The following is a 25,880-nucleotide window of genomic DNA, read 5'->3' as shown; positions in this document are numbered from 1 at the left end:
TACAAATTTTTCAATATACCGTAAAAATGTGCCGAAAAACCTCACCTCGGCTTATACATGAGTCAAGTAAAAATAAAAAACGTAATACTCACCCTCCGGTGTCCGGATCGTTGGTGCGGGTCCCGATCCTCTTCTTTCTTCTGTGGTCGGCAGATCGCGTCCATGCGATCTGCTGGCGGGCGGGCAATAAGATGCAGCGGTGTCGCGGCTGATGACGTCATCAGCCGCGTCACCGCGGTACCATAGTGCGCGCCCGAAGAAAGAAAGAAGCTACAGAAGAAAGAAGCGAGAATAAGAGCCGCCGCCACCTGGTACCGCGCGCTAAAGATCGGGACCCGCGCGCTAAAGATCGGGACCCGTACCCGGAGGGTGAGTACTAAGTTTTTTATTTTTTTATACGCTTGGCAGGGGGCAGGCTGCATACTTTATGGGGGCAGGCTGCATACTTTATGGGAGCAGGCTGCATACTTTATGGGGGCAGGCTGCATACTTCATGGGGGCAGGCTGCATACTTCATGGGGGCAGGCTGCATACTTCATGGGGGCAGGCTGCATACTTCATGGGGGCAGGCTGTATACTTCATGGGGGCAGGCTGCATACTTCATGGGGGCAGGCTGTATACTTTATGGGGGCAGGTTGTATACTACATGGGGACTGGCTGTATACTACATGGGGGCTGGCTAGCTGTATACTACACCCTCGGCTTATACTCGAGTCAATAGGTTTTCCCAGTTTTTGGTGGTAAAATGAGGGGTCTCGGCTTATACTCGAGTCGGCTTATACTCAAGTATATACGGTACTTTCTGTATCAAAGCCTCATAGTTTTCTAGATCAGTGCTTGCTGTCATCCTGTAGGAAGCTTTATTCTTTTACTTTCTGTATATAAAAACGGCTCATTATAACACACAGCTCTGATTACTCTGTGATGTATTGAGTCATGCACCTGTGTGACATCACATGACCAGGGACAGATTTCTATCCACTGAAAGTAAACAGTTAAGCTTCCTGTCAGAATCTAGAACATATTAAGGAATTGATACAGAAAGTATATTGGAAAAATCTATAACTTTTCATTATGCAAACAATATTAATTATTCGCCAAAAGTGGACAATGGGTTGCCATCTTTATGGAAGGACAACCAGGGGCCTATAAAAGGTCTGACCTTAGCATATGCCTATTAGTTATACTAATATAAGCATGAATATCAGAGAATATCTGAATTATAGGTTCCTGGAAGAAAGGAATTCTGTCATTTTTCATTATACTGTTTGTTTAAGATGCAGAAACCTTGTGTATCCTGAGGCAACACGGTATTACATTTGTGGATATATACGTTCATTTGCTTGCAACATAAATCAGAGCAGTGTGCATGCCATACAGCATTTTAATGGTTATTGCCTGGGCACTTTCTTTTATGGATATTTATAATGAGTATATGCATAATGCATACAGAGAATTTCCTCATTTACCACGGAACAATAGCAAAACAACTCCTCCAATTTTTATGTTCAAGTTCACTTCACTGTTTTTATAATACATAATTAAACAGAAAACAAACTATGCAGTTTAAATAAATAAAAATGCAAATAACACCCATGATTTCAGCTTTCTCACATGTAACATAGAAATAGAGTTCATATTTATGGGGAGTTGTGGAGAATTACGTTTTTACTGGAGATCTATAAATATCAGCTTATTAGCTACATATAGGTAGGTTGAAGGGACATAACTTACAGGCAAATTACATAATCACAATAGAACATGCTATATCAACATAAAATATAAGCGGCCTGCATTGTGCCCAAACACAATTACATCAGGGGGGTTCACAAGATTTACCTGGTTTGAGGAAGACCAAAGTTCGTGCCAATTCCTACTCTGGGGAGACAATGAACAACCTTTTTCACTGTAGATGGGTCTGGAAAGTTGAACATGACAGCAACTGTATATAGGAGACAGAAATACACAACACATGTGTCATATAAAAGGGTTTGTGGCTTTGGTAGAAGTGTCCGCAAATAATGACTTCTTTTGAGTGGACATCTTTGTGAATACACCTGTAATACAGGTATTCCGAATAAAATGTATTTACATTATTCTCAGGTAGAGTATCAAATATCCTTTCTAGCAGTACCTCTTATCTCAACCATTTCTGCCGGAGAAGAGTCATGCTGGAGTGGCTGGAGGCGATGTCACTTCAGACACCCTTATCTTGGTTGTATAGTACCTAGAACTATGATATTGATGTAAAAGTTATGCAAATGAGCCTGAGGGGCTCCAGAGTCATTGACATCTATTGAGCACAGAGCCCCTCAGGCTCATTTGTATAATTTTAAAAACCTTGTGTCCTAAAAGTAGGGCTTAAGACGCTAAAGGAAGAGAAGAACCTGGCAGAGGAGGCACACACCAGTATGTCAGTGTGCTTGGTTTACAATCCTTCATCCTGGTGGTAGATGTCCTTTAAAGATAAGAATATCATCTTTTAATGTTGTTTTGTGAGCTACAGAACCAGATAGTTAAAGACATAGTTGGAAATGCAGGCTCTACATACTGTATGTAGCTCTCAGCACCACAAGACTGATGCGTTCTGAAATACAAGAATCATATATTCAGATAGATGCAGGAACATGGCTCTAGGTACTAAAAAAAAAGGCCATGCGATATCCCTCACCAGCCTCTAAAAGGGACTCATTTAAAAAAAATGAGTCATTTGAAATTACTTTCTGGGCAATTTTTTTTTTTTTTTTTAAACAGAAAAGAGACACGGGGTTTAATGGAGCTCAGTAGTATCGTTAATCTGGACATGAGTGGTCCAACAAATGTAAATCAGATTACTATAGAAATATATGAATAGGTTTCTGTTATATGACATTGGTTCTAAAAATGTATACACTTATCTAGGTAAGAAACACTTTGTTGAGATCCATGAAGTCCCTCTGCCTGCTGGAGGAGGAGGGAGTGCCGAAGGAGCAGGGAAGCAGGTCAGAAGTGCTTCGGGGTATGTAATAGAGAGTAAAGCTGGAGCAGGGAGGGGCTCTGGTTCAGCCCCCACATTCCTTGTACTTTATTTAATTAAAGGTTAAAGATCATGTTTACCTTAAGTACAGGAGCAGAAGTACTAATAAGTGTATAGCTGTACCCTGTTGTGAGCTAAAGAGCAGCATTAAGGGTGAATACAGCTAAAACGGAGTGGCAGATTTAGTTAAACAACTATTCTAGCACTATGGGTAATTAATCAGTTAACCAGGATACTGCAACACTTGGCTGAGTTCATCACTTCTATGTCTATGTTGCTTTCATAAGTCCTATTAAGCTATTTATGGAACTAGTGCACAAATTCTTCTTCCCACATTTGTAAACACTAAATGCACTTCCTCCGATCTACTTTTGTTTGGATGCATGGTGAAACAGATGTTTATTACTGTGGAACATGTTCTATATACATGCAATAGGAAATCATAATTCAATTTTACTATGTAAATTCTGATTGTTTATGGAGACCAAATCTGTGTGATCAAATCTGCTTCCATGTGTTTAAGCTTCTACTTCATTAAATTAAATGATTGAAAATGACTAAATCTATGCAAAATGCTCTTGTCTGTTGGCATATTACCAACACCTTTATTTATATATTTATTATTAGGATGTAAAGCAACACTTTTCTTTTTATTAAGATCCTAACCTAATTGAAAAAAAAAAGAAAAATTATAAAATGATATCAGATTTTAGAACAAATCCCCCCCCATGAATATTTTGCCATTGTATTGCACCCTTATAGTGGACAATACAGTCTGCACCTCGAAAACATGCAAATTCAGTAATTCCAAGATAAATTTACCCCTGTTCGCCATGAATATTTCCAGTGCTGTATTTTGTAGCAGATAACGTCGTGAAAATATTGCTCGAATCTCGGTGAATAGCCATTTTCCATGAACTCCCTCTGTATAGTTGAGAATCTAAAATAATAAAGATACAAAAATATATCAATACAAACAATAAAGCTTGTTTATATAAAATGATTTGACAAGCAAAATATATAAAATAACTTTTTTGTGACATTGTAAGTAGTTTCCCTATTAAATAGCAATTGTGGATAGTTTAGATTCTTAGAGCAGCGAGCACTGTACGATCAGTAATGACCATTGACTGGGAGGTACTATTAGAGAACAGGGGAGATCTTCTACATCGACAATTTTTGCAGGAGACTTATGTACACACAGAGCTGCCCAGGCAAAGCTCGCCTGCTAGCTACACAAAGAGAGCATCACATCCTCCTGCACCCTGAAATTGTGCAGGGAGCAGCAGTTAGAATTTGTCCTGTTTCTTCAGTATATACTCTACGGCAGTGATTGCGAACCTTTTAGAGACGAAGTGCCTAAACTACAACCAAACCCCACTTATTTACCCTGATGTTCCAACGTGCCATTTGTTCTTCCACTTTAATTGAATCAGCAACCTGAGGCCACCAATACAGTTGAAAGAAAGTGGGCAAATTCAGACTCTCATTGTAGCTTCTCTCCAGGGTCTGTCTGTTTAGGAAGAATGGTGGGTCAAGCAGGTAGAACTCCAAAGATAATGCAGTTCTTTCAACACCTTCTCAAGCAGTTCCAAACAGTCAATGAAGTGTCGCTGTAAAATAGTGCTGAGCGCAGCATCTCGTAAGTTGCCTAGGACTGCAGGAAGATTTAATGAATTTGGTCCTGTTTGGTGAACTCTGTCCTGGGCTGATGGCCTGAGTGCCCACAAAAAGGGCTCTTAGTGCCATAGGTTCGCCACCACTGCTCTACGGTCTCACAGACATAAGCAGCACAGCCAGAGCACACAGATGCGTGCACCATCCTTTTGGACCCCAACAATAGACAACTTTCACACATCCTATAGAGTTTGGCAACTCCATCTAGGAGATTATCCTCTGGAGGCAGCACCAGACAAAAATTATCACCACAAAGCCTACAATAGTGTTGTGCCTATCTGCAGCACAACCTAAAACGGTGAGCACAATCTACAGCTTTATGTCCATTTGTTACCGCCTAAGATGTCACACTATTAGCGCTTTCTCCCTGTCCTTTCTTGCCACTTTCTATACCTGAAGCAAACAAAGACCATCTACAAAACTGATGGTAGATGTCCTGTGATAATCAGTATTATAGGTGAATAACTTAATGTATGCAAGATCAGGCGTCCGATATCCATGTTCAGTAAAGTATATTTTTGCAAATCTGGTTTTAATCACACATCGAAAGTGATAGTTGACAGTGAATGCCCATACGCGGACAGATCTTATTTCTAATTTACATAGATTTTCTTTTAAACACAGATTTCCATAAATTCGAATTTACATGCAATTTTATATTTATAAACTTCAACAAAGGCCGATTTCCACACATATGGCAAACCACTACTCGGGCCCACCAGGGACGTGAGGCCTGTAACTGGATGAAGATACATCCTGCATAAACAATTATATGTATATATGTATGTGTGTATGTTTCTATGTCCAGTATTAAAGGGAAACTTTCGCCTACTTTCATCCCACTAAACAGGCAGAAAAGAAGCAGAAAACTAACATCTTTTGTCACAGATGTGTCAGGATCAGACACTGGAGGATAATTAATTTAGATGCCTATATCTAGGGTTCTACAACTACAAGAACCATGGTCTCAGAATTGTAATGGAGAAATAAAAGGGGTTGTCCACGTTAAGCACATTACAGTAAAGAATACTGTTTGCATAGTGAAAAGTTATTACATTTTCTAACATGCTCTTTGTATTGATACTTCACAGTTTCCTAGACCTCAACTTACTGTCAGAAAGCTTTATTGTATTTATGTTTTGTATTTTTGTTTTTAATAGTGTGATGACGGACCCATTGGACTACCAATAAAACTTTGTTGGAAAGAGTGCTGCTATTTTTGGAATGCTATGCATATGGCATGGTACCCTAATCATGCACCCAAGATTACATTAAAGAACATGGAATGACGTGCATGAAGACACTACTACATGGTCATGTGACGCAGCTAGTGATACAGAAAGTTAACACCACACAGCTGCGATTACTCTGTGTTTTAACAAGCCATGCACCTGTGTGACATCACATGACCATGTACCGAAGTTAATCTACAAGAAGTAAACAATGAAGCTTCCTGTTGCATGACTGCAAGTAGAAATCTAGAAAACCATTGAGGAATTTATACAGAACGTATATTGAAAAACATTTTCACAAAATTGTTTTCTTGAATGTGCTTAACGTGGACAAACCCTTTAATCTTAAAAACCGTTCTACAGAACCGGAGAGATGGGTAAGTAAAGTCATATTTGGGAATGAAACCTGCAATGAAGTATGCAAAATCTAATTCCATAATATGTCTATCTCCCTGTATCTCAGTTTCTGTTCCTCTCAGAACCGCAGCCTTAAATCAAATTCTAGAACCACGGTTCTCTCCTTTAATAGGATACCAGAGACATAGTTCTAAATGGACACTCCCTCTCCAACCTCTGAGCATAATTAATCTCTGGCAAAAGATGACAGCTTTGGAGAAAAAAAAAATATAGCTAAATGGGTGAAATATCACATAAAAAAGGCAATTCTAGAAAGGACATTTCATACCTTTCATACAAGCATGCTAGTTGTTTAGTGGGGTAAAAGTAGGTGACACTGTCTATCTTCTATGTTTATAACCAAAGAATGGACTAAGTTTGTATGTGTGTAAACCACGACCAACATCTCAAGTTCTGTTTAGTGTAGAAGAGGCTATCTTCACCTACCCTAAAATAAATTGCTGATCCTATGAAAACAGATTAGCTTCAAGAGAGGTCTCGCTCCACCATTACCCTTGTCTGCAGCAGCACTTCAAAGCCTCTTCAGTTCAATTAAAATTGGATTAGATGTAAGACTCTTCTGCAGGATAGAACCTTAAATAGTGGTCCCCAGTTACCATGACCACCTATCCTCAGACATTACCAGCTCAAGTAAAAACACTTGTATTAGATGCCTAAATATTAATACAAAGCAATATAGCTATAGTAGCTAATAATTAATCCTAAAACCTGCCATAGAAAACATTGGTTTGTGATAATAAAGAATTGTTTGTAAAAAAAAAAATACAAAAAAAAAACAAACTCAAATATAAAATTTAATAAGTAGTTCTAATACTGATGGGTAATCAACTGTCACAGGGATACATAGCCCCTCTGATTTGCTTTTGCAGTTTACAGAGTCTCTTCTGTGACGTAACTGTGTATATATAAACAGTTACGTAATCTCTGAGGGAACACCCAAGGTCTACGTTTAGTGGTGGCAGGAGATGGATGCCAAACAGCTGTATGCATCTCCCTTGCACAGCCTTTATTAATCGTATACTTTTCTTACACAACAGGATGAAAAAAGCATGGACCCAGATAGGAACACAGAACCTAACCTATACAATGCAGAAGTAAAAAATTTTGTCTATGTGTGGATGCTCATTTGTAGGTTTTCTGGTTAGAAGAAGAGTAACCAACTACTCAGAAGCAAGGTTAGGCAAGTACTAATGGGGCACTAGGATTCCACCATATATTTAGGGCGTAGTGATCCAATGGCTCCTTTCTAACGCTTAAAAATATATTATATATATAGTCATAGAGAGCTCAACCATATCCAGAAACCAACTTCTAATAGCACCGGTTGTCTCTAACACTCAAGTGTTAAGATTCATCCTTCTATGGTATTGTCTTCTTTTGACTCAAATTTGCCTGAAATCACCATACCTGCCATGATGAGATATAAAAATATACATTGCTTAAGATCGGGTATCATATAATTTAATATTTTTATAAAACACAAAGGAAATATCAAATATTTGTACATTTAGTAATTTTGTCAGGAAATGAAAATCAATTTAATGACACCACAGTGAGTGGGGTATAGATCTGTTATTAGTGGGTATGTTACATGGACTTGTAGATAGTTTGCAACATCTGATGTGTTCTCTCCCGATTACCGGAGGAGATGATAACGCTCCAGCAAATGATGTATCAGCTCATTTTATCTTATCACTGTGGGGCTGGGTGACAATGAAGTTCATATTTCACGAGATCCCATTGAAGACTGGGAAAATTACTTGACCTCTTGACCTGAAATTTCACAAGAGGACAGAAATGCTTCTTCTGCAAGGCAATGCAATTTTTCAGGTGTCAACCTTTAGTCTGGCTTTAAAAATTAATTTCATTTATATTAACCAATGATATTGATATTTTCTTAGAACGCCATTTGATACATGAAGCAGAGAATGGCAAATTGATGTTGCCTTAGATGGGTAAAACTATTTCTTTGAAAGCTTATGTGGCAAGACAGATTTACAGCAAGTAAAATTCCTATTTCATTGCGTAATATTTGTGCTGGATGAAGGCACCTCGGAAGTCTGGAAATATTTCAAACTGTCCAAACTCGCTGTTTTGTTTCAAATCTTGATAAACTTTAAGATACTAATGGAGGGAAAAAATGCAATAAGCCAACGGAAACCCACAAATGAAAGCCATATTATGAGCAATACATTGTAGTGGAATTTTAACATGCAACAGTAGGATGCACATGGCTGACAAGTCTTACACGTAATTGAGATCATGGTAATATTATTTCTGATCCACAATTATCACTAATTTTAGCTCTACCTCTAACACATTCATCATGGATGTATATAAATAAAAGAAGGGAACTGAGGCTTGCTGCACAGAAATATGTTGGGCCAGTGGAAACAGACCCATATATTGGCCTGGTCTTACAGACTTGGGCCCCATGCACACAACCGTATAAAAAGGGGCGTATATATGGCCGGATTACGGCCGCATGCATTCCAATGGGCAATACGGTCATCCATATACATGGCCGTATTGTCCACAGTAGCATACCATACCGTAGCGTACCATAATTGAGCTGTATAAAAATATAGAGCATGTTCTATTTTCCACTGTATTTCCGTTCCATACGGCCCATAGAAGTCAAGGGAAATATGTGCACCGTATGTTGCCACATATACATGCAGTATCCAGAACCAGTGGGAGGTGCATTCTGTCAGCCAGCCCACTGTATTTTATATGGATACGGTACAGATACAGTGGAATACTTTGCCATACTGTTACAATATGTCCCGTATTTATGACCAGAATACAGCCATACATACAGAATAGAAAAGACCATACGGTCGTGTGCATGAGGCCTTAACATATTTCACAAGACGGAAGAGTGTGCTCAGAAATATAATGACTCCCTGTCTGCCAGCAGAACTGCTGCACGGGTACTGTAACAGCTCCTTAGTCCTCGTACTATAAATATTTATGTATCAAACAAGGACACCCATCTTATGCAATTTGTTCAGTGAGTGGGATCAGACCAACACAGCCCGAAAACGTTTGTGTGCAGCCAGGTTTGGCTGCCTTTAAAATCAATACCATTGGTTTCTGTCAAGTCTTTAATTTGGCAATGTTGTATTTTATGTGATTAAATACTAAGTTAATAGTAACTACACATATGAATAGACCCTACGGTCATCAAAATTTACTGCAGGAGTGGAGGTCTTAGTCACAACAAATTATAGATTATACTAAAGTAAGCCGCTCCTAGTGCTTAAACAAACGCAGCAGTGTTAGATTGATAGTGTTACCGGAAACCACTGGTAAAGCTACCCAACACTGCAGTGGAGTACAGCGGTCTGATGTATTCATGAGGGGGAGGGGCTGGGGCGGGATTAGGGGCAGTCACCGCCGGCCTATGGAGCGAGCGGGGCGGTCCGAGGAAGAGGCAGCGCCGATGTTTTCATTGCACTCCGCTGCAGTGTTTGATAGCGTTACCAGTAACGTTATTACTCTAACACTGCGGCCTTTGTTTAAGCACTAGTGCCCAATTTATGGGTGACAAGTCCCCTTTAAGCAGGTCAAAAGACTGCACCACAAGTATAAAAGGTAACACCTTGAGGGGTAGTTAATCATTGTGTAGCATCTTTCCCACAAGAATCTATGTGACAGATAGTATTCCTATTCTCATAGGGGCACTACAAAGTAACTGATCAGAACAAGAGGATCATGCATGCCTGTGTATATACAGAATGGTAAAATTGGGGCTTCAAAACTGGTAACATCTTCAAGATGATAAATAATGTAACCAAGTAAGTTAATAAATTCAACTCTGCATGTTGCTACTGAAAAAAATTTAGGAGAGTAAAGTGTTTCCAGAAGTTCTCCACAAATTTAGGAATAAATCATGAGATACTTCTGTCCTCATATACTACCTCTCACAGAGGGTGGTTATGACATGCCCTGGCTGGATTTCTAAAATAAATACCGTAAATCCCTCTAAAGGCAATTAGCCTTGGGACTGTTAAAGGCATCCACAATGCAGTGTATATAAAACCCATAAAAACCATAATGACCACAAAAGGGATGCCCTTACACTCAGCCGTACATGATGAACGTGTTCACAGAGATGTGAACTTAGCTTAAGAAAAATGCCAGCCAGGTCCTTATTGCTTAAAAAGGTTTTTATCATAAAATATTGTAATATGTAAACCCAGAGTATAATGAATATGTAAAAATGCTGAAAATACAGTTTGCACTTGAGCCAAGTGGTGTTAAACACATTACCTGGCAAAATATATAGGCAGCTACACAGGGTTTAGTCATATTTGCCATCCCCAAACATAACAGGTGCATTAAATTAATCATGCAGAAAAATATTGTAATTGGTTTCAGTGGTTTAAACACCCCTTTAAGAAACAGCATTAAAAAAGTGCCAACCACCATGATTACACTTTATATATCCCTTGAAATGGTGGAATGCTGTAGATTTGTTCCAAGACTGACCCTTTCTTAGCTAAACCCCATCTCCCCAAAAAAAATATTCTTTCTAAAGGGAAACAAATAAGACAAATTGCAAATTAGATCTCATATTTTTTTCTTTTTTTAGGTGAGTAAAAACAGACAGATATTCAATTAGGGGCAGCATGGTGGCTTAGTGGTTAACACTAAAGCCTTGCAGCGCTAGGCTCAAGTCCCATCCAGGTCAACATCTGCAAAAAGTTTGTATGTTCTCCATGTTTGCGTGGGGGTCCTCTGGTTTCCTCCCACACTCCATAACATACTGGTAGGTTGATTAGATTGTGAGTCCCGTTGGGAACATGGACTGATTTGGCAAACTCTGTGTAGTGCTGCGTAATCTGTGTGCACTATATAAAGAATTATTATTATTATTATTATTATTATTAAAACTTGCCACAAAAATACATCCTTTAAATTGCCCAAGCACAAATATGCCAAATTTGACTATTGCTTACCTATTAATACTGTATTTTATATAAAGGTGTTCAGGTATGAAAAACTCTTCTTGCATAGCTTTATTTTATTATGACTCCCTCATAAGCAAATGGAGAGAGCTATAGACCTAGTTATCTACCAAAATAATTCCCTCCCAGGATGCAGGGATGGCACCACCAAGGGCACCTATGCTGGAAATTGGTGCAGGTCAAACCAGGTGAACCCACATATAAACCTTCAATACAATGTAGTTAATGCATTTGGACAAAAAAGTGCATGCATCAATTCAATGGCGGTAAATAGAGCTCATTCCTAAATCCTAGTGAATGCACTGCTATACCAGCAATGCTGAAAATACTAAGAAATAAAAACCAAGCTTCCCATTAAAGCGGGAAGTAGACTGGGAAGCTCTGACGGATGTTGCGCTGTGCAGTGTTCATTATTTGCACCTCCTTATCGCAGATACCACTTCATTTTAGAGAGAATGCAATAATAAAACCCTCATCTATTATCCTCTTACTGATCTAGTCAAGTGGAAATGGTTAATAACACACTACAAATTGAACTTCAATCACCTAATTTCCTTTTTTCTTTTTATAAGCAATCGCCATTAAAATATTACCTTGGAAATATAATTTGTTTTACAGGCAAGCCGGTGCTGGATTTATGGAAGCTATGGACATTAAGTGTTTTGAGCCCGAGTATTAAATATATCCAATGTTTCCTTTATCTGTAGTGCTAAAACATGATCTCATTTTATTACAGTGCAATAATACAAGGGGCTTATCTTGGTGAACACAGGGCCATCAAGTCAGCCTAATAGCAGGCATTATACAATAGGTCATTTATCTTATTTTCAAATTTTGGGTAGCAATGCTTAGTTTATGAATTGGTACATTATTGTGGATGAAATTGCCGCCTATTTAAAAAAAAGTTAATCTGTTTACAAGCCATCTTATCTTTAAATGCCAGAGCTATTAGGGAACATGTCCATAACTGTCAAGAAAAGTGAATTAAGGGAAAGTAGGGAATATTACACAAATAAAAGCCATAATGATTTAGGACTGTTCTCAGTAAGAAGACTGTTGCCGGATCATAAAATGCCTTTACAATTGTACAGTTTTTAGGAAAGTATGTAATAGAGCTGCTTTGCTTATTGGCTCCCGGCATACCTCGTTCATCACTCCTGCTTGTTTACCAACCAAATAATGTGTGTTTTTACTGTGCTATTCAAAACATACAAGTTGTTTTACAAAATAAGTTGTGCCAACCAAAATGACCACAGAACTGCACAGAACTCATTTACTCATCTGTAGACCCCTGGGGACGGGTAATACTAAAACTTGCCCTCCTCCACCCCATATGTATTCTGTGCACAACATACAAAACTTTTACTAGAATACGGAAACTTACAGCTGACGGAGGGGTCAGGAGTGGCTGAACAGCATGTGGCTAACTAGATTCCTTTGATTTTTTTTTATCTTAGACATGTTGGCACCAATATCTTCTGCTCTAGTTTAGGAAGTCGATATTAAGGAAGATTTGATTCATGTCGTCCCGCATCAAAACATATGATCAAGAACCCAGTTTGCACCAAAGAAAAAAGTAGGAGCCACTTGCATTTTAGATTAAGAACTGTAAAAATCATAGGATGTGGTTGATAATAATCGAGAGAAGTTTTGCATGAATGTGGAAACCCATTTCCAAACTGATCTATAATGTTTTTCCCTTCTAATTGTATTCCACCAAAATCAAGTCTGAATAAAATGACATATGAGAAAACAAGGGACACATATACAGTATCTCTGCAGGAATTACACTGAAGTGATCATGCCAGAAACTGAAGACACAATAAAAAGATGTAAAATTATTCAGTCTATGCAGCTCTCCAGTCATATATTCCTGTCATCGTATATCAGCAAATGAGTTTATCAAATTAATGAGGCTGCAGACAAATGGGCTGCTTAATGAGGGCTCTTATGAATGTGGCCCAAGTTCTGCTCCACTGATGATCACATCAAAGTGACAGAGAAGAACAAAAAGGGCTATCCCTGCATCTCATGCTCACAAAAGCCACAACCAAAACATTTGTTCATACAGGCTGCGCATTTAGACGTTTGTTCTATCATTTAATGTAATTGAGGGCTAACAAATTAAATTGGGATTTTGGTACACAATCCGCATGCTGAGGGTCTCTAAAAACAATGAGTGTTATATTACACATAGATCATATGTATGCATAAATTAGAATATGCTCCTAATTACAGCTTTCTACATGGTGTTATTGGCCTGTCTCAATCCCAAAAATGCCTACGGTCCAGCCAAACTGCAAACACGACTTTATTCCGGTAACATTACCAATAACATGCCACAGTGAGGTACACGAAATAGTCCCGAAAGGGCGATCAAAGGGTTAAGACTGGGCCACGGAGCACCTGGTCCCAAGCCGCGTCCAAAAGAACTCAAAATAAAAAGAAAATGTACTCTCACCTCCGACGCTGCTCTTCTCCCCGCGGCTCCAGGTTCTTCTTACCCCGCACTGTGACGTAATCGGCTGCTTCATAGTTTATGCACTGGCAGCGTGCATAGAAGTGCCGCTGGCCATCTCCCGGGAAGCCGCGGGATAAGAAGAACCTGGAGCCACGAAAACAAGAGGAGAGTCGGAGGAGAGCATACAGTCTTTTATTTTTAAGGGGGCCGGGCAGGGGACATTACCGTGGAGGTTGCAATGGGGGCATTACCATGGGGGCTGCAATGGGGGTATTACTATTGGGGGCTGTGGTTTTTTGAGGGGACCCTGCTTTGGACATTTTATTAATGAGGGGAGGCTGCTGGTCATTTCTTTTATGTGTAGCGGCTGCATTTCCCACCCTTGGCTTTTCCTTAATTCAATAAGTTTCCCAGTTTATTTTGTGGTAAAATTAGGTGCCTCGGCTTATACCTGGGCCAACTTATACTTGAGTATATGTGGAATAAAAAGGGGGCTACAGAAAAAGGGGCTTTATCAGGAGGGGGTTACTTAGAAAGGGGAACTATTAAGGATGGATACAGAAAAGGGAGGAGGCTACAAAAAAGGGGGCAACAGCAACAAGAGGGGTTACATAAAAGAGAACTATAAAGAGAGGGGTCTACAAAAAAGGAAGGGGGCACTATAAAGGGGGACTTCAGAAAAGGGAGCATTTTACATTGAGCTGCAGGAAATGACACATAATATGGGTTGGAGTTAGATATGGGGTATTTGCTGGGCACACTTTTTTCCCTAGGGATCATGGTGCCGATCCCTGGAAATATTTTTTGGTGCAGCCGGTGCCGAATACAAAAAGGGTGGGGACCACTGCTACAGGGAGTTCTGCCTTCCTCCGGATCAACAATTTAAAAAAATGTGAACACAAGTAATCTTCTTTTTTTCAACCTTACTAAGGCCTCATGCACATAACCATATATAGCGCCTGTGAGAAATTTTGACTACCACATTGCTGTCATTGACAGTCACCATGTAGTGAGGCCAGTGTGTCTCACCACAATGTGACCAAGCCAGCCAGATGTATTGCAAATTATAGTAGGTTCTATTCACAACTGTATTGGGGCAAGGCTGCCTGGCTCCTTGTTGGCAGTCTAACAATGCAACTATGACAAGGTTCCCTCTTCACAAGGGAATTGCAGACAGGGTCACATTTCCTACAAAAAAGGTAAAGCAGGAACAGAGATGGATTGGAGTCCCAAACCTACAGAGCTCGTTTTGCTCAGAGGACGATTTTCCTGGGGATGCTTGAAATTCTCTGTAAAGCACCATCCAGTGTCCACCACAAATTATGCAAAACAATGAAGTGCGATTGGATTGGATAAGCTATTAAAGGGAAAGAGAATATTATACTAATACTTTCCTTTCAAGGTTTATGATGACACAACATTGTACAATGGAGCTAAACTGATGTGTTTGCATTTATTGAGCATTTTCAGGCAATCTCATTTTTGCTATGGTGGAAGCTCAAGTCTTGCACACAATGGGGAGCCATCCCTTTGTAAGAAGGCTCACAGCTTAGCCTTACTTTAAAAAAAAGTTACTTTTCTCTATGTTATGAGTTATTCATCTGTGACAATTTCTGGAGTCCAAATAAAAGCTCTGTTTTTTATTATCGGTGGAGCCTCATTGTTTTGTCCTCCATGGCAAAGTCTTTTTAGGACATTAAGCCTGCATTTACCATAATACGGATTAAGCTCTTTTTGTCCTATTGCAGTGTTTGTTAGCAGGTTAGTCTTTTTACATTCTTCACAGCCTGCTTGCAGATTACCCTTTAGGCCTCACAAAATACTTCTGTGGATTTACGAAAATGCCAGCGTGGTCTTGGGGTTAATTGGAAGAAAAGTGAAGCCTTTAACACATTGACTCATTAAACATTTAGCCCACTACATGCTAAGCACAGATGAGAGAGAAAAGATCAGAACAATAATAAGATAGCAGAATAGATGGAAATAATGATAACCAGTCGTCCGGCACAATGTGAACCTTTCATCTGTAGGAAAATACATTTTAATTGTGTATATAAGACGCTTCAATAACATTACTAGAGGATGACTGCAACCAGGTGTAAAATTAGTAAAAACAAGTAAACTAACAAACTTTCTTCTAACTTGAAGCTAATCATTTAACTCTTAGGATCAGTTAAGGCTGCATATAGAAGTTGAAAGTAAAATACAAAAACAATTTAAATGTTTAAAAAATAAATGAAGGTATAAAAACAAAACTGTTGTCTGGTAAACCAAGCTTTAGCAGTGTGAACTCAATGAACTGAAGGGACAAAATCGAAATGAAAAAAAAAAAAAAATTAAAATGGGAAAATGTTCTTAATGGGGTTGTCCAATGTCTGCAAATAAATATTGTTTGTATAATGAAAAGTTGCAGCTTCCTTAATATTTCTGCATCTATTGCTTGCAGTTATCTGGATCTCTGCTTGAAAGAACTTAATAAAACCTGTCCTCGACTCCTGCACACAAGGTGCACAGGTTTTTACAAGACAGAGCTCTAATACCGTATATACCGGCGTATAAGACGACTTTTGAAGACAGAAAAATCTTCTGTCTAGTCTGGGGTCGTCTTATACGCCGGTAATCCCGACCGCCCGCCGTGTGGCTGAGCCCTCTCCATAGCCAGTAAGTCTTTGCTGCATATTGCAGCAAAGGCTTACCGGTAACACCCGCGATCGGTGCTAACATTCAAACTCAAGCATAATAAAATAGGGACACTTACTCAAAGATCCAGGTACTGTGACTGTGGTAATCTTTTGATATTTGTATATTTATTTATATTTTTTATTCTGTTTATTTTAAAGTCTTTTAAAATGATGCAAATCACTCAGGACTTTAGCTGCACATGCTCTTATACTGTTTCTCCCTCTCCTTGGCTCCGTCACCACCTCGCTCTTCCTCTGCCTGATCTGCTCCTTGAACACTGTAACAGTCTGTGAAGCTGCAGCACCGAGGGGCCCTTGTTACTTGTCCAGGAGCCCTTCTGACCCTTTAACATAATTATATAGGTTGATTTTGGAATGAAGGAGGCCATGGATAACAAATGAAAGATTACCATAGTAAAGTAAGGCTAAGTTCACACTACCGCCAGGATTTCCATTTATTTACCTCCGTTACAAATAGTAAATAAACGGTAATACAACTGAACATAACAGATGGAAGGGTCCATTAACAGTACACACACTTTACTTTCAAGACAGCAATCTATAGCTTCTATATATGTATATCCAGGGTCGGCACCAGCATTGGGAATATCAGGGCAAGTTCTGGGGACCCAGAGCTTTTGGTGGGGGCCACATAAGGCTGTACATAAGGAATCCATGGGGGTGAGGGGGGCTGTAACTAATGAATCTATAGGAGGTGAGGGGAGCTTTATATAAAATAACCATGGGGGGGCTGTTTGGGATGATAAACTGGGGAATATTATAGGGAAGAGGAGGCTGTTGTAGTTTATGAATTTTGAATGCCTTCACCGTAAAGGGGCCGACTGAGGTTCAGTCGCCCAGGGGCCTACTGAAATTTGGAGCCAACCCTGTGTATATCTATCTATACATCCATCTCTAAAATGTATCTATCTATCCCTCAGATCTGTTGGTTTATATATCTATCTATCCCTCATAGGTGTCATCTATAGATCTCTTATTTCTACCTACCTATCGATCTCACTTTTCTATCTACCTAATGATCTCAAATTTTTATCTGCCTACCTAACTTTCTCTCTATACCTCACATTTATCTATAATCTATCTATCATCCGTCTATTTTTCCATCTATAAATTAACTACTTCTATTTATATATATATTTCTATTTGAAAAAACCTGTAAAAATTGACACTTACGACCTGTCCCAATTGACTTCAATGTAAAAGATAACTTAACGACATTCGTTAGGCTCAGTTAGGCATCATCCGTTAGGACAGAAAGTTTTTTAAACGTGATAATTTTTCCTTCCAAGAAAACAGGACGAAAAACGGACAACTGTCTAACAGATGACAACGGATGACATTAAAAAATATCATAGTCTTCAATGGGATTTATAATGGATCTGTTCAACTGTCTCCTCACTACCCTGTAGAGTTTTGCCATGTATACAGGCTGTTGCCTTCACCATATTCCTGTTTTTTAACGCTTTTTGAATAAAGGAAACAGTTTTTAATCCTCACGTGGACATCGTTTGCAGCTGGATTTTGTTCACCATTATCTTCCTTGTACTAAAGAGCCAAAGTTTCCGTGCTCACCAGACGCCACGTCTGCATATGCTTCCATTCATCCAGGTGAGCTGACTTATCTTTTTCTTCTATTTTTGTTCAACTTCAGTTTCTTACTTTTTTTTAAGCAGAAGCTAGAAACGGAAATCTGAATGGTATGAACTGAGCCTTACCTGGATCTATGAGTAAGTGTTAATCATGCTTAAATTTGGTGGTAGATTACCATGAGAAATTGATGCAGAAATGACATAACCTTTCATTATAAAAACTATAACCATGCACTGGACGCTGTGAAATGCAGGATAAGCACTTAATGTTTTGTTCTATTAATCCCCCCCTGCCCTCTACCGGGGGTAGGGAGCAGACTAGAGCTGTATGTGAATTTGTGGAAAATTTTTGAAACTTTTATTTAAAAAAAAAAAAACTTGGAAAATCACCACTTACCTCAACTCTGCAAACGTCAGAGGTCTCAAACAGAAAAAGGCACTAAGAAACATCTGACCAGCAGAAAAACCAAACAAAATAGGCCATGCAATTTTTTTATGCTCAAAAACACCAAAAGACACCAAAAACATTCCCCCCAGGAGTCTGCTACTATAATCTCTCCCCTTGTGAAGGCTTTCTGTCAATTCAGGGTGGGCCATTTGGGAATCACTGTAGGAGGGATTACCATCTTTACCAATAAGAATGTGTTTACTCTTAATGTCTACTGAAGATAAACTGAACATGGTATCACCCGGTGTTCCTTATGACATTCCTGCTTACGATAGGTTCATAAAAATGTTGTGAAAATTGGGAAATGATGTGTAAAGCCCCAACATTTTTTGTCAGAAAGATCTAAGGGCTCATTCAGATGGGAGTGTCCGCTGTGCATCTGCAAAAAAATGCGGATTTTTGATATCCATGTTCAGTCCATATTGTATCTGCATCTGTTTTTTTCAACATGAACAAAACTTGAAAAAAAACATGAAAAAAACTGATGGATTTTCTAACCTACTTTTTACCCTGCCAAGTTGGATGCCTAACAACATTTGAGAAAAAATGGACCACATACTGATGTCAACAGTGTGCCATGTGTTTTTTGTTTTTTTTTTGGATCCATTGACCTTTATGGAGGTCTGCATGTGAGAAAAAAATAGGTTGTGCTGTAATTTTTTTGCTCACTGTCTGCACATCCCTGAAAAAAAAAAAAAACAGATGTGTGACCAGCCCAATAGAAATCAATTGGTCAGTATGCCATCCGACAGATAGCATATGAACAACCATATGAATGAGAGAGTCCAAATGTTTATGATCAGGTAATACAGGGGCTCATCGTATCTCGATTCCTAGCTTTTTAAAAAATGTTTAACAGTTTTATTAGGTGTGAACTACAGGAAGTAATCCTAACCCTGTCTCCTCATTGGTTAATGTTGCAGCTGTTCTCTCTCCTGCCGGCATTTCTGATCAGCTACTGTCTACAAATCCAAGTCTATCACAGGAAATCTGTTAAAACAAAGTTTGTACAGAACAAAAGTAAAAAGAACATTACAATACTATTGGTAACTGCCCCATCAGCACAGAGGGCAGGAATACAGACATTGGGGGGGATTTATCACCGCTGCTATGACAATTTCCTGGTGTAGAAGCAGTGAGATTTGCCAAGTATAGTCAGAAGTGGAGTCAGAGCGGAAGATAGTGTTTAGGATCATCAACTGGGATAAGGGGGACCTCCTCTGTCACCGCTATTTTTCCCATGATGCTTGTGTAGTGTTTTCTAAATAGAAAGAAGAGCTGTTTCTTAAACCATTCCTTCAACATTACATGGATAGTGCTCAATGAGCTGGGTGTACCTAATACAGGAGACTGTAGGGTGGTCTCCTGGAGGAACTTATGGCCCGGAGACCAAGAAATGATAATTGTCACAGCAGCTTTACTCCCATGCCTGGGCTGCTGTTTACAGAACCACAGGAAGAAGAAAAAATTACACACCTGACAAAACTAGAAGAAATTGCTAGATTTCCAAATACAATATTGCAGAGTTAGAGCAATTTGTTCGGAAGTTTGTAGTGCCATGTTCTCCAAAGAAAAAAAAAAGTTACTTATTGGAGCTTTTCACCCGCAAATTTTTGATGTAATCTTTATTTTGGCAATTCTTTATAATTCAGCCACTGAACAGGCTACACACTAACTGGATGAAAAAAAAATCAGTTTTGTGCTAGGTGGTATATCTAAAGTATGCAACCACCCAACAGTCAAGTGAAGAAAATTGAAAAGACATCTAAAGCTCAGCAACAAAACAGTTAAAGACTCAGAATTATTGTTCTCTTGGCTATGAAGGTCCGCTACATTGTGGCTAGCGCAAACATCAGACGAGTTAAGATTACTGCCTATTATCTCAATAATTCTCTCCGCTTTCCCCCTTATAGCCTTTTGCTATCAACATACACTACTTAAAAAGCTTTCCTTCTACTAAGGAGTAAACTTCTTCTAATCCGTCTATTATTGAGCTCTTAATTGGATTGGAAGCAGGGTGGTGTATAAAATAGCCTCTTTTCACTCTTTTTTTAGACTTAAAGGTGAACTCTCCTGCAATCATGAATGAGCCTTTTTACACAAACTCCCTGGAATCCTTTGTAAAGGAAAAGAAAAAAATATTAAGCTGTTAAACGGTAAAAAAGCAGTAGGGTAGAGAACCAAGCATGGACAGCAGCATTTTCCTCATGGCATTCAAGCTTAGGCAAGCAGAAGGATAATATGGATCTTCTGGAGTGTAGACGCACAAGTTATAGCTCCTATTCTTTTGGTTAAAAATATTATACAGCAATTATCAGAGGAGTGTCATATATTAGTCAGTTTTATTAGGGAAAAAAAAAAAGAACTTGATACCTAGAGTGCACAGGAATGTGGTCTATCACAAGCTCTTGTTAAAGGACAAGGGCCTCAATGTTCTCTGACCCACCAAAAGAAGGCCCTGCAAGGGTCAAGGACTGGTGTCCGCCCTAATTGAAGCTTAGAGGCCAGTCTTTTCTATGGTAACTAGCTGGGCTGCCTGCCATGAAGCCTTCCACTACCAAAAGTTTTTTGTTTTGTTTTTTTACACAAAGGAAGGCCCGAGGAAACTTATACCAACAGATCCTTTCATAATCTTTCATAACCTTCTCCTATTTGTGGTGTTTAAATAGTAAAAAGAAACCATAGGGCTAAATAATTATTTGCTTTTGGACATTACAGTATATACTGGCGTACCTAACTAGAATATAAGCAAAAAAGAATTTCAAGGGTCTCTGTGCTTGAGATCTTTAACTTGTCTGTTATATTTTTCCAGTTGGGGATCTATATGGGGACATGCAATGGCTTATTTATCCGCTCCACATAGGGGCGGATGAAGACTGCCATGGGCCCTGGGCTGTATGAATATTATAGCCCCATACAAGTGTGGAATTCACTTCCTACTTATGGTACTAGAATCAAGCTTCTTGGTTAATGGTAGATGTGTCCCTTCTGCCTGTTTTTAATCAAACCTCTTGTTTATTTGTGTATTGATGGCAGGAACGAAGATTTCATGGTTAAAGGTCCTTCTCAGTATTTATTGGGTGACCATGAGCCCCTTAGAAGACTTGTGATAAAGTATGGCAAGAGAGGACAGGGAAAGAAAGCGCTAATAGTGTCACACCTTAAAGGATAGCTTTGGGATTGGGGTGAATATATTATGAACTTAACCTCCGTCATAGTCTTTGTTCACTTGATAAAGGGGTTTCCCCAACCCCGAAATGCGTTGTGCTTTTAGACTTAAATCTACTTGTTAATTCTACTCCGAGTGCACCACTTCACTGGATCACAATTTCAATATCACCTTAGAAGACCTAGAAGACTTGGGCCCAGGGTTACTGCTCTAACTGCCTATATTATAATCCACTGCTGCCTCTACATGACATGTAACTGCACACTTGGTCTAGCCAAGCAAGTAACTTAATGGTGGTAGAAATCAAATTGGCTGAGCCAACAGTTAACTGAAATCTATGACTTTACCGTAAAGCAGGACTCAAGTTCAACTTTAAAACCTAATCTGAGGGGAATATGAAATTTGTCCTTCCTTAAAGCATCTCCATTTTTTCAGGCTACATAATCATAAGTCATCTGTAAGTCATTAAGTCAAAAATGAGTTACCAGTTACATGTTTTATTAAGTTGTCCCTCTAAGCATCTATTACATGATTTCACACTTGGTCTGAAGAGACAAAACTGAGCTCCGGGATGTACCGTTGATGAGTTACTAAATCAGAATGAGCATCTTTGGGGTGTTCTGTAAAAACAAGCCACAACTCATGTAGGTCCCCTTCCTCATCACAACTTACAAGACCTTCTGCACATGTTTCGGGACTGGTTCCAATGCACCATTAGAGGTCTTGTGGAGTCAAGCGACAAACAACGGATTCTCGGACAATTGTTTGTGGTCAGTGGGTCATTGGCGTGTTAAGTCCCTGACAACAATATAAAAAGACAGCCCAAGTCACAAACCAAAATAGGAATAGGACTTGCTCTGATTTTTGAGGCTCGGATATATGGTTCATAAACGGAGGCATGAGCTAGAATTCATACAAAAGAATTTTTGTGTTCTATGTGTTGAATTAATGGGTAGCACAGAGACAAAACAAGGTTCTTGTGCATGTAGCGTTAGGCTGTAAAAAGATTTTTGTGTATTTTTGTACAAAAAGAAGTAACAAAAAAGATGTGTTATAACTCTGAAATTTACAGATGCTTTAGGATTAGGACTTTTAAGAGATGTTGAGCATTCCCTTAACATGAACATTACAACAACACAGCCATCATTTTATTTTGTGCTACAAATGTACTTTTCAGATTCCAACATGAAATATCCTCTCTGAACACACATTTCCATTTATTCCCCTTCACACATCAAGTGTAAGAAAATTATTATCCCAAAGCAGGGATTTAGGACTCGACAATAAAAGCATAGCTTGCCAGGAGGTAAATCACACAGATGTGTACCAATATTTACTTTAATCCTCTGATGATCATTTGGAGAAATCGCACTAAGTGGCAAAGCAGCGATATTTTATTATAGTATTCGCCAGTAATATTTTTTTTTCTAACAGAAAGCCAAGTTACAACAGAACCGAGATTAAAAAAGTTACGTGCATAAGAAATATATCTTACTGTGCAAACTACATTGACTAGAAAATAAAAGCTTTAAGGACCATTTTCTATGTATTAAATCATTAGGCTTTAATAAAATATGCATTATTTTTATTGCAGGACTTGTTGAAGTTATTGTTTGCCAAACCCAAACGATGATAATGGGTCATAAAGGAATAAAATATTTTGATCAAGAAACGTCTCTCTAAAAAATTGGTCACAGGCAATAATCCATTTTAAAAAATTAGCATTTAGTTGAAGCGTTCTGTCCGTTAAAAAAAAAAAAAGAAAAAAAAAAGAAAAAATATGGATGTCACGTAGTTGTCGTAAGTATTGGCCGTGGATTTGGCTGCTTAGTCTTACCAACAATTGGTTTTGTGTTAAATGATTTGTCTAAAGTATATAAAGGGATAACTACCTGGTCCGACTGCTGGGACTTCCACTGAGAATGGGGCCCAGAGGAATCCAGAGAATGGCATTTCGTTCTCACTAATGGGTGGACAAACATGCACAATGCCACTCCATTCACTGTTCATGGGTCTACGGAAACAGTTGGTTGATAACCAAGCTCAAGGTTAGGTTATTTTTTGTCATTCCCATACAACTGATTGGAGCACTCCACCGCTGATCTCTGACCCTCAATGATCAGCTTGTTATCCCCTATGCATAGCACTTAAATAGCAAACAAGTTGAGCAAAGCACAAGGTGCCTTATCATAAGATTTTTTGCAAACAAGCTGTGGGCAGGATCAAATTACATTATTATACAGAAAATGTTTATAGTGTTTTCTTATACAGGGCAGATTGCCCATCTACAACTACGACTAACATGGCCCACCACTACCAATAATCTGTTGAATTCATCCAGTAATGGTCCAGGGGCATCCAACACACTGTATCAAAGTCTTAATAAAAAGGCCTTACATTTTATAACAGACATTCTAAAAATGGAAAAATTGTGTTAATTTTTCAAAGAAAAAACAACAAAGGGTGTCTTGCTTGAACCTCAGGGGAAGTGCCATAAAATGATTGACACCTCTAGGATTAATTTGATTTTTGTAGATTTTAGAACGTTCTTCAAATCTTATAAATTCTGGCATTACATGAAAGTATGCTATCACTGCATAGTGAGTGGGGGCGCTACTTCTAAGACCACCACCGTTTCTAACATATGAATGCCATAAAGCACTGCCCTTTCAAAGATGTGAAAATGCACAAATTTGCCAACTTTCTTCAAGCAGGAATAGGCTCTTAGTTCTACTCTCTATAGAGAGTAAAGTTTAATTACGGTATGTAGTTAGAGAGTACCATAAAAAAATTTTACAGATGAAATGGCACATTAAGGAGGCCACGCAGAAACATTATTGACCATTAATGAAGGTCACTTTTAGCTGGTTTGCTGCCAGAATAATGTACAAAACTAAATTTAGTAGAAACCACAGCCAAGATATGCATGTAACTGTAGGCGTTCTATAAATTGTATCTGAGAATAGCAGTTGCAATGTTAAACAAACACAATACAGCTTCAACAGAATTTCCAGACTTCCTGAGCAGTTGCATTTTGTTGTAATTTGGTATACGTTCAGTATATATCATATCCCTGTAAACTAAAGCCGAGTAAGGTGGCCAGCTGACATATGGGTATAAGCACTTCCAGATTTATAATAAAAATTCAAGAAGGTCAGAAGAAGCCTGAGAAATGTATAATCAAATGGGAGAATTCTTATTAGAATACAATATTTGGAACAATATTTCGATAGCTATGCCTTTCAAAAATCCATAGCCAGACTGATCTGAACGCAAGGCATCCTGCCATCCTTGTACAATGTGAATTTAACCTTGAACATAAAATGTAAGTAATAGTAATTTAAAGAAACTGACTTGAAATAAAATTAGGTACACAATGATGCAAAGGTATATTATATAAACATATATTTTATTTATTTAATTTTTTGTTTAATATTCTTTTCAATTGAGATTACTGAAATTATGTCTCGTCTATACTGCCAAGCTAAGTGTTTATAGATATATTTGCAATAATAGCTCGTATGTGAACATAGGTGACTAAAGACAGACCGTGCAGCTCATGGCATGAATCTCCTCGGCATCTCACGTCACTGAAATAATATATTCCTGTCCTTTCAGCTTTATACTTTTTTTTTTAACTATGCATTTTACTGTTTTTATAGTAACGGTAATCAAATAGATTAAAAAAAAACACTAAGGAAATTTATATTTAAAAAAAAAGATAATTGTAAACAAAATTTTAAAAATTGAGAAAAACGTCTCTCTACGTTTTTTTCTTTGTTAAAAGGAGAAGGTTGAAAAAGAAATTATTAAAAAACAGCTTAAATATTTTTGTCAAATATGCTAGAAAATATACAAGGCTATTTCATTGATTCCTACAAAGCACACAAAGCTGCTAGATAGGAGAATGTCGAGCAACATCAATGTTGTGTTCAGCTTGCATAAGTCACAACCGAGTGGACTCGCTCCCTGTGGGCATGCCATTTTATCCAGACTGGACGGTTCATTAGTCATAATTACTATAACTGCACGGCAGAGACTAGAGATTTATCTCATAATACATCTCTGATAAAGTTGCTCCTGTATCTGCTTTATCAGCATCTGTGGCAAAACATTATTGGCTCTTCTATTTCCCAACCTTTTAGCCTCACAGTAACCCCAAATTAACCCATGTAGACCCTAAGACACAATGCAC

The 25,880-nt window shown here is 38.5% G+C and overlaps 1 protein-coding gene across 4 annotated transcripts in view; it reads right to left on the bottom strand.

Moving 5' to 3' along the window:
- Nucleotides 1-25,880, bottom strand: part of LRBA (LPS responsive beige-like anchor protein) — a 358,816-nt gene that overhangs the window by 115,385 nt on the left and 217,551 nt on the right. For all 4 annotated transcript variants that reach the window (XM_072121481.1, XM_072121491.1, XM_072121508.1 and 1 more), the window contains 2 exons: nucleotides 3,840-3,957; nucleotides 1,841-1,943 (listed from right to left, as the gene is read on the bottom strand). In XM_072121481.1, coding sequence (XP_071977582.1) covers nucleotides 1,841-1,943; nucleotides 3,840-3,957 — 221 coding nt within the window. The remainder of the gene's footprint in view (nucleotides 1-1,840; nucleotides 1,944-3,839; nucleotides 3,958-25,880) is intronic.

The sequence above is a fragment of the Engystomops pustulosus genome, chromosome 1 (assembly GCF_040894005.1).
Source record: "Engystomops pustulosus chromosome 1, aEngPut4.maternal, whole genome shotgun sequence".
NCBI lineage: Eukaryota > Metazoa > Chordata > Amphibia > Anura > Leptodactylidae > Engystomops > Engystomops pustulosus.
Note: the sequence above shows the minus strand (reverse complement) of the source record. Positions and strands in the feature narration are given on the sequence as shown.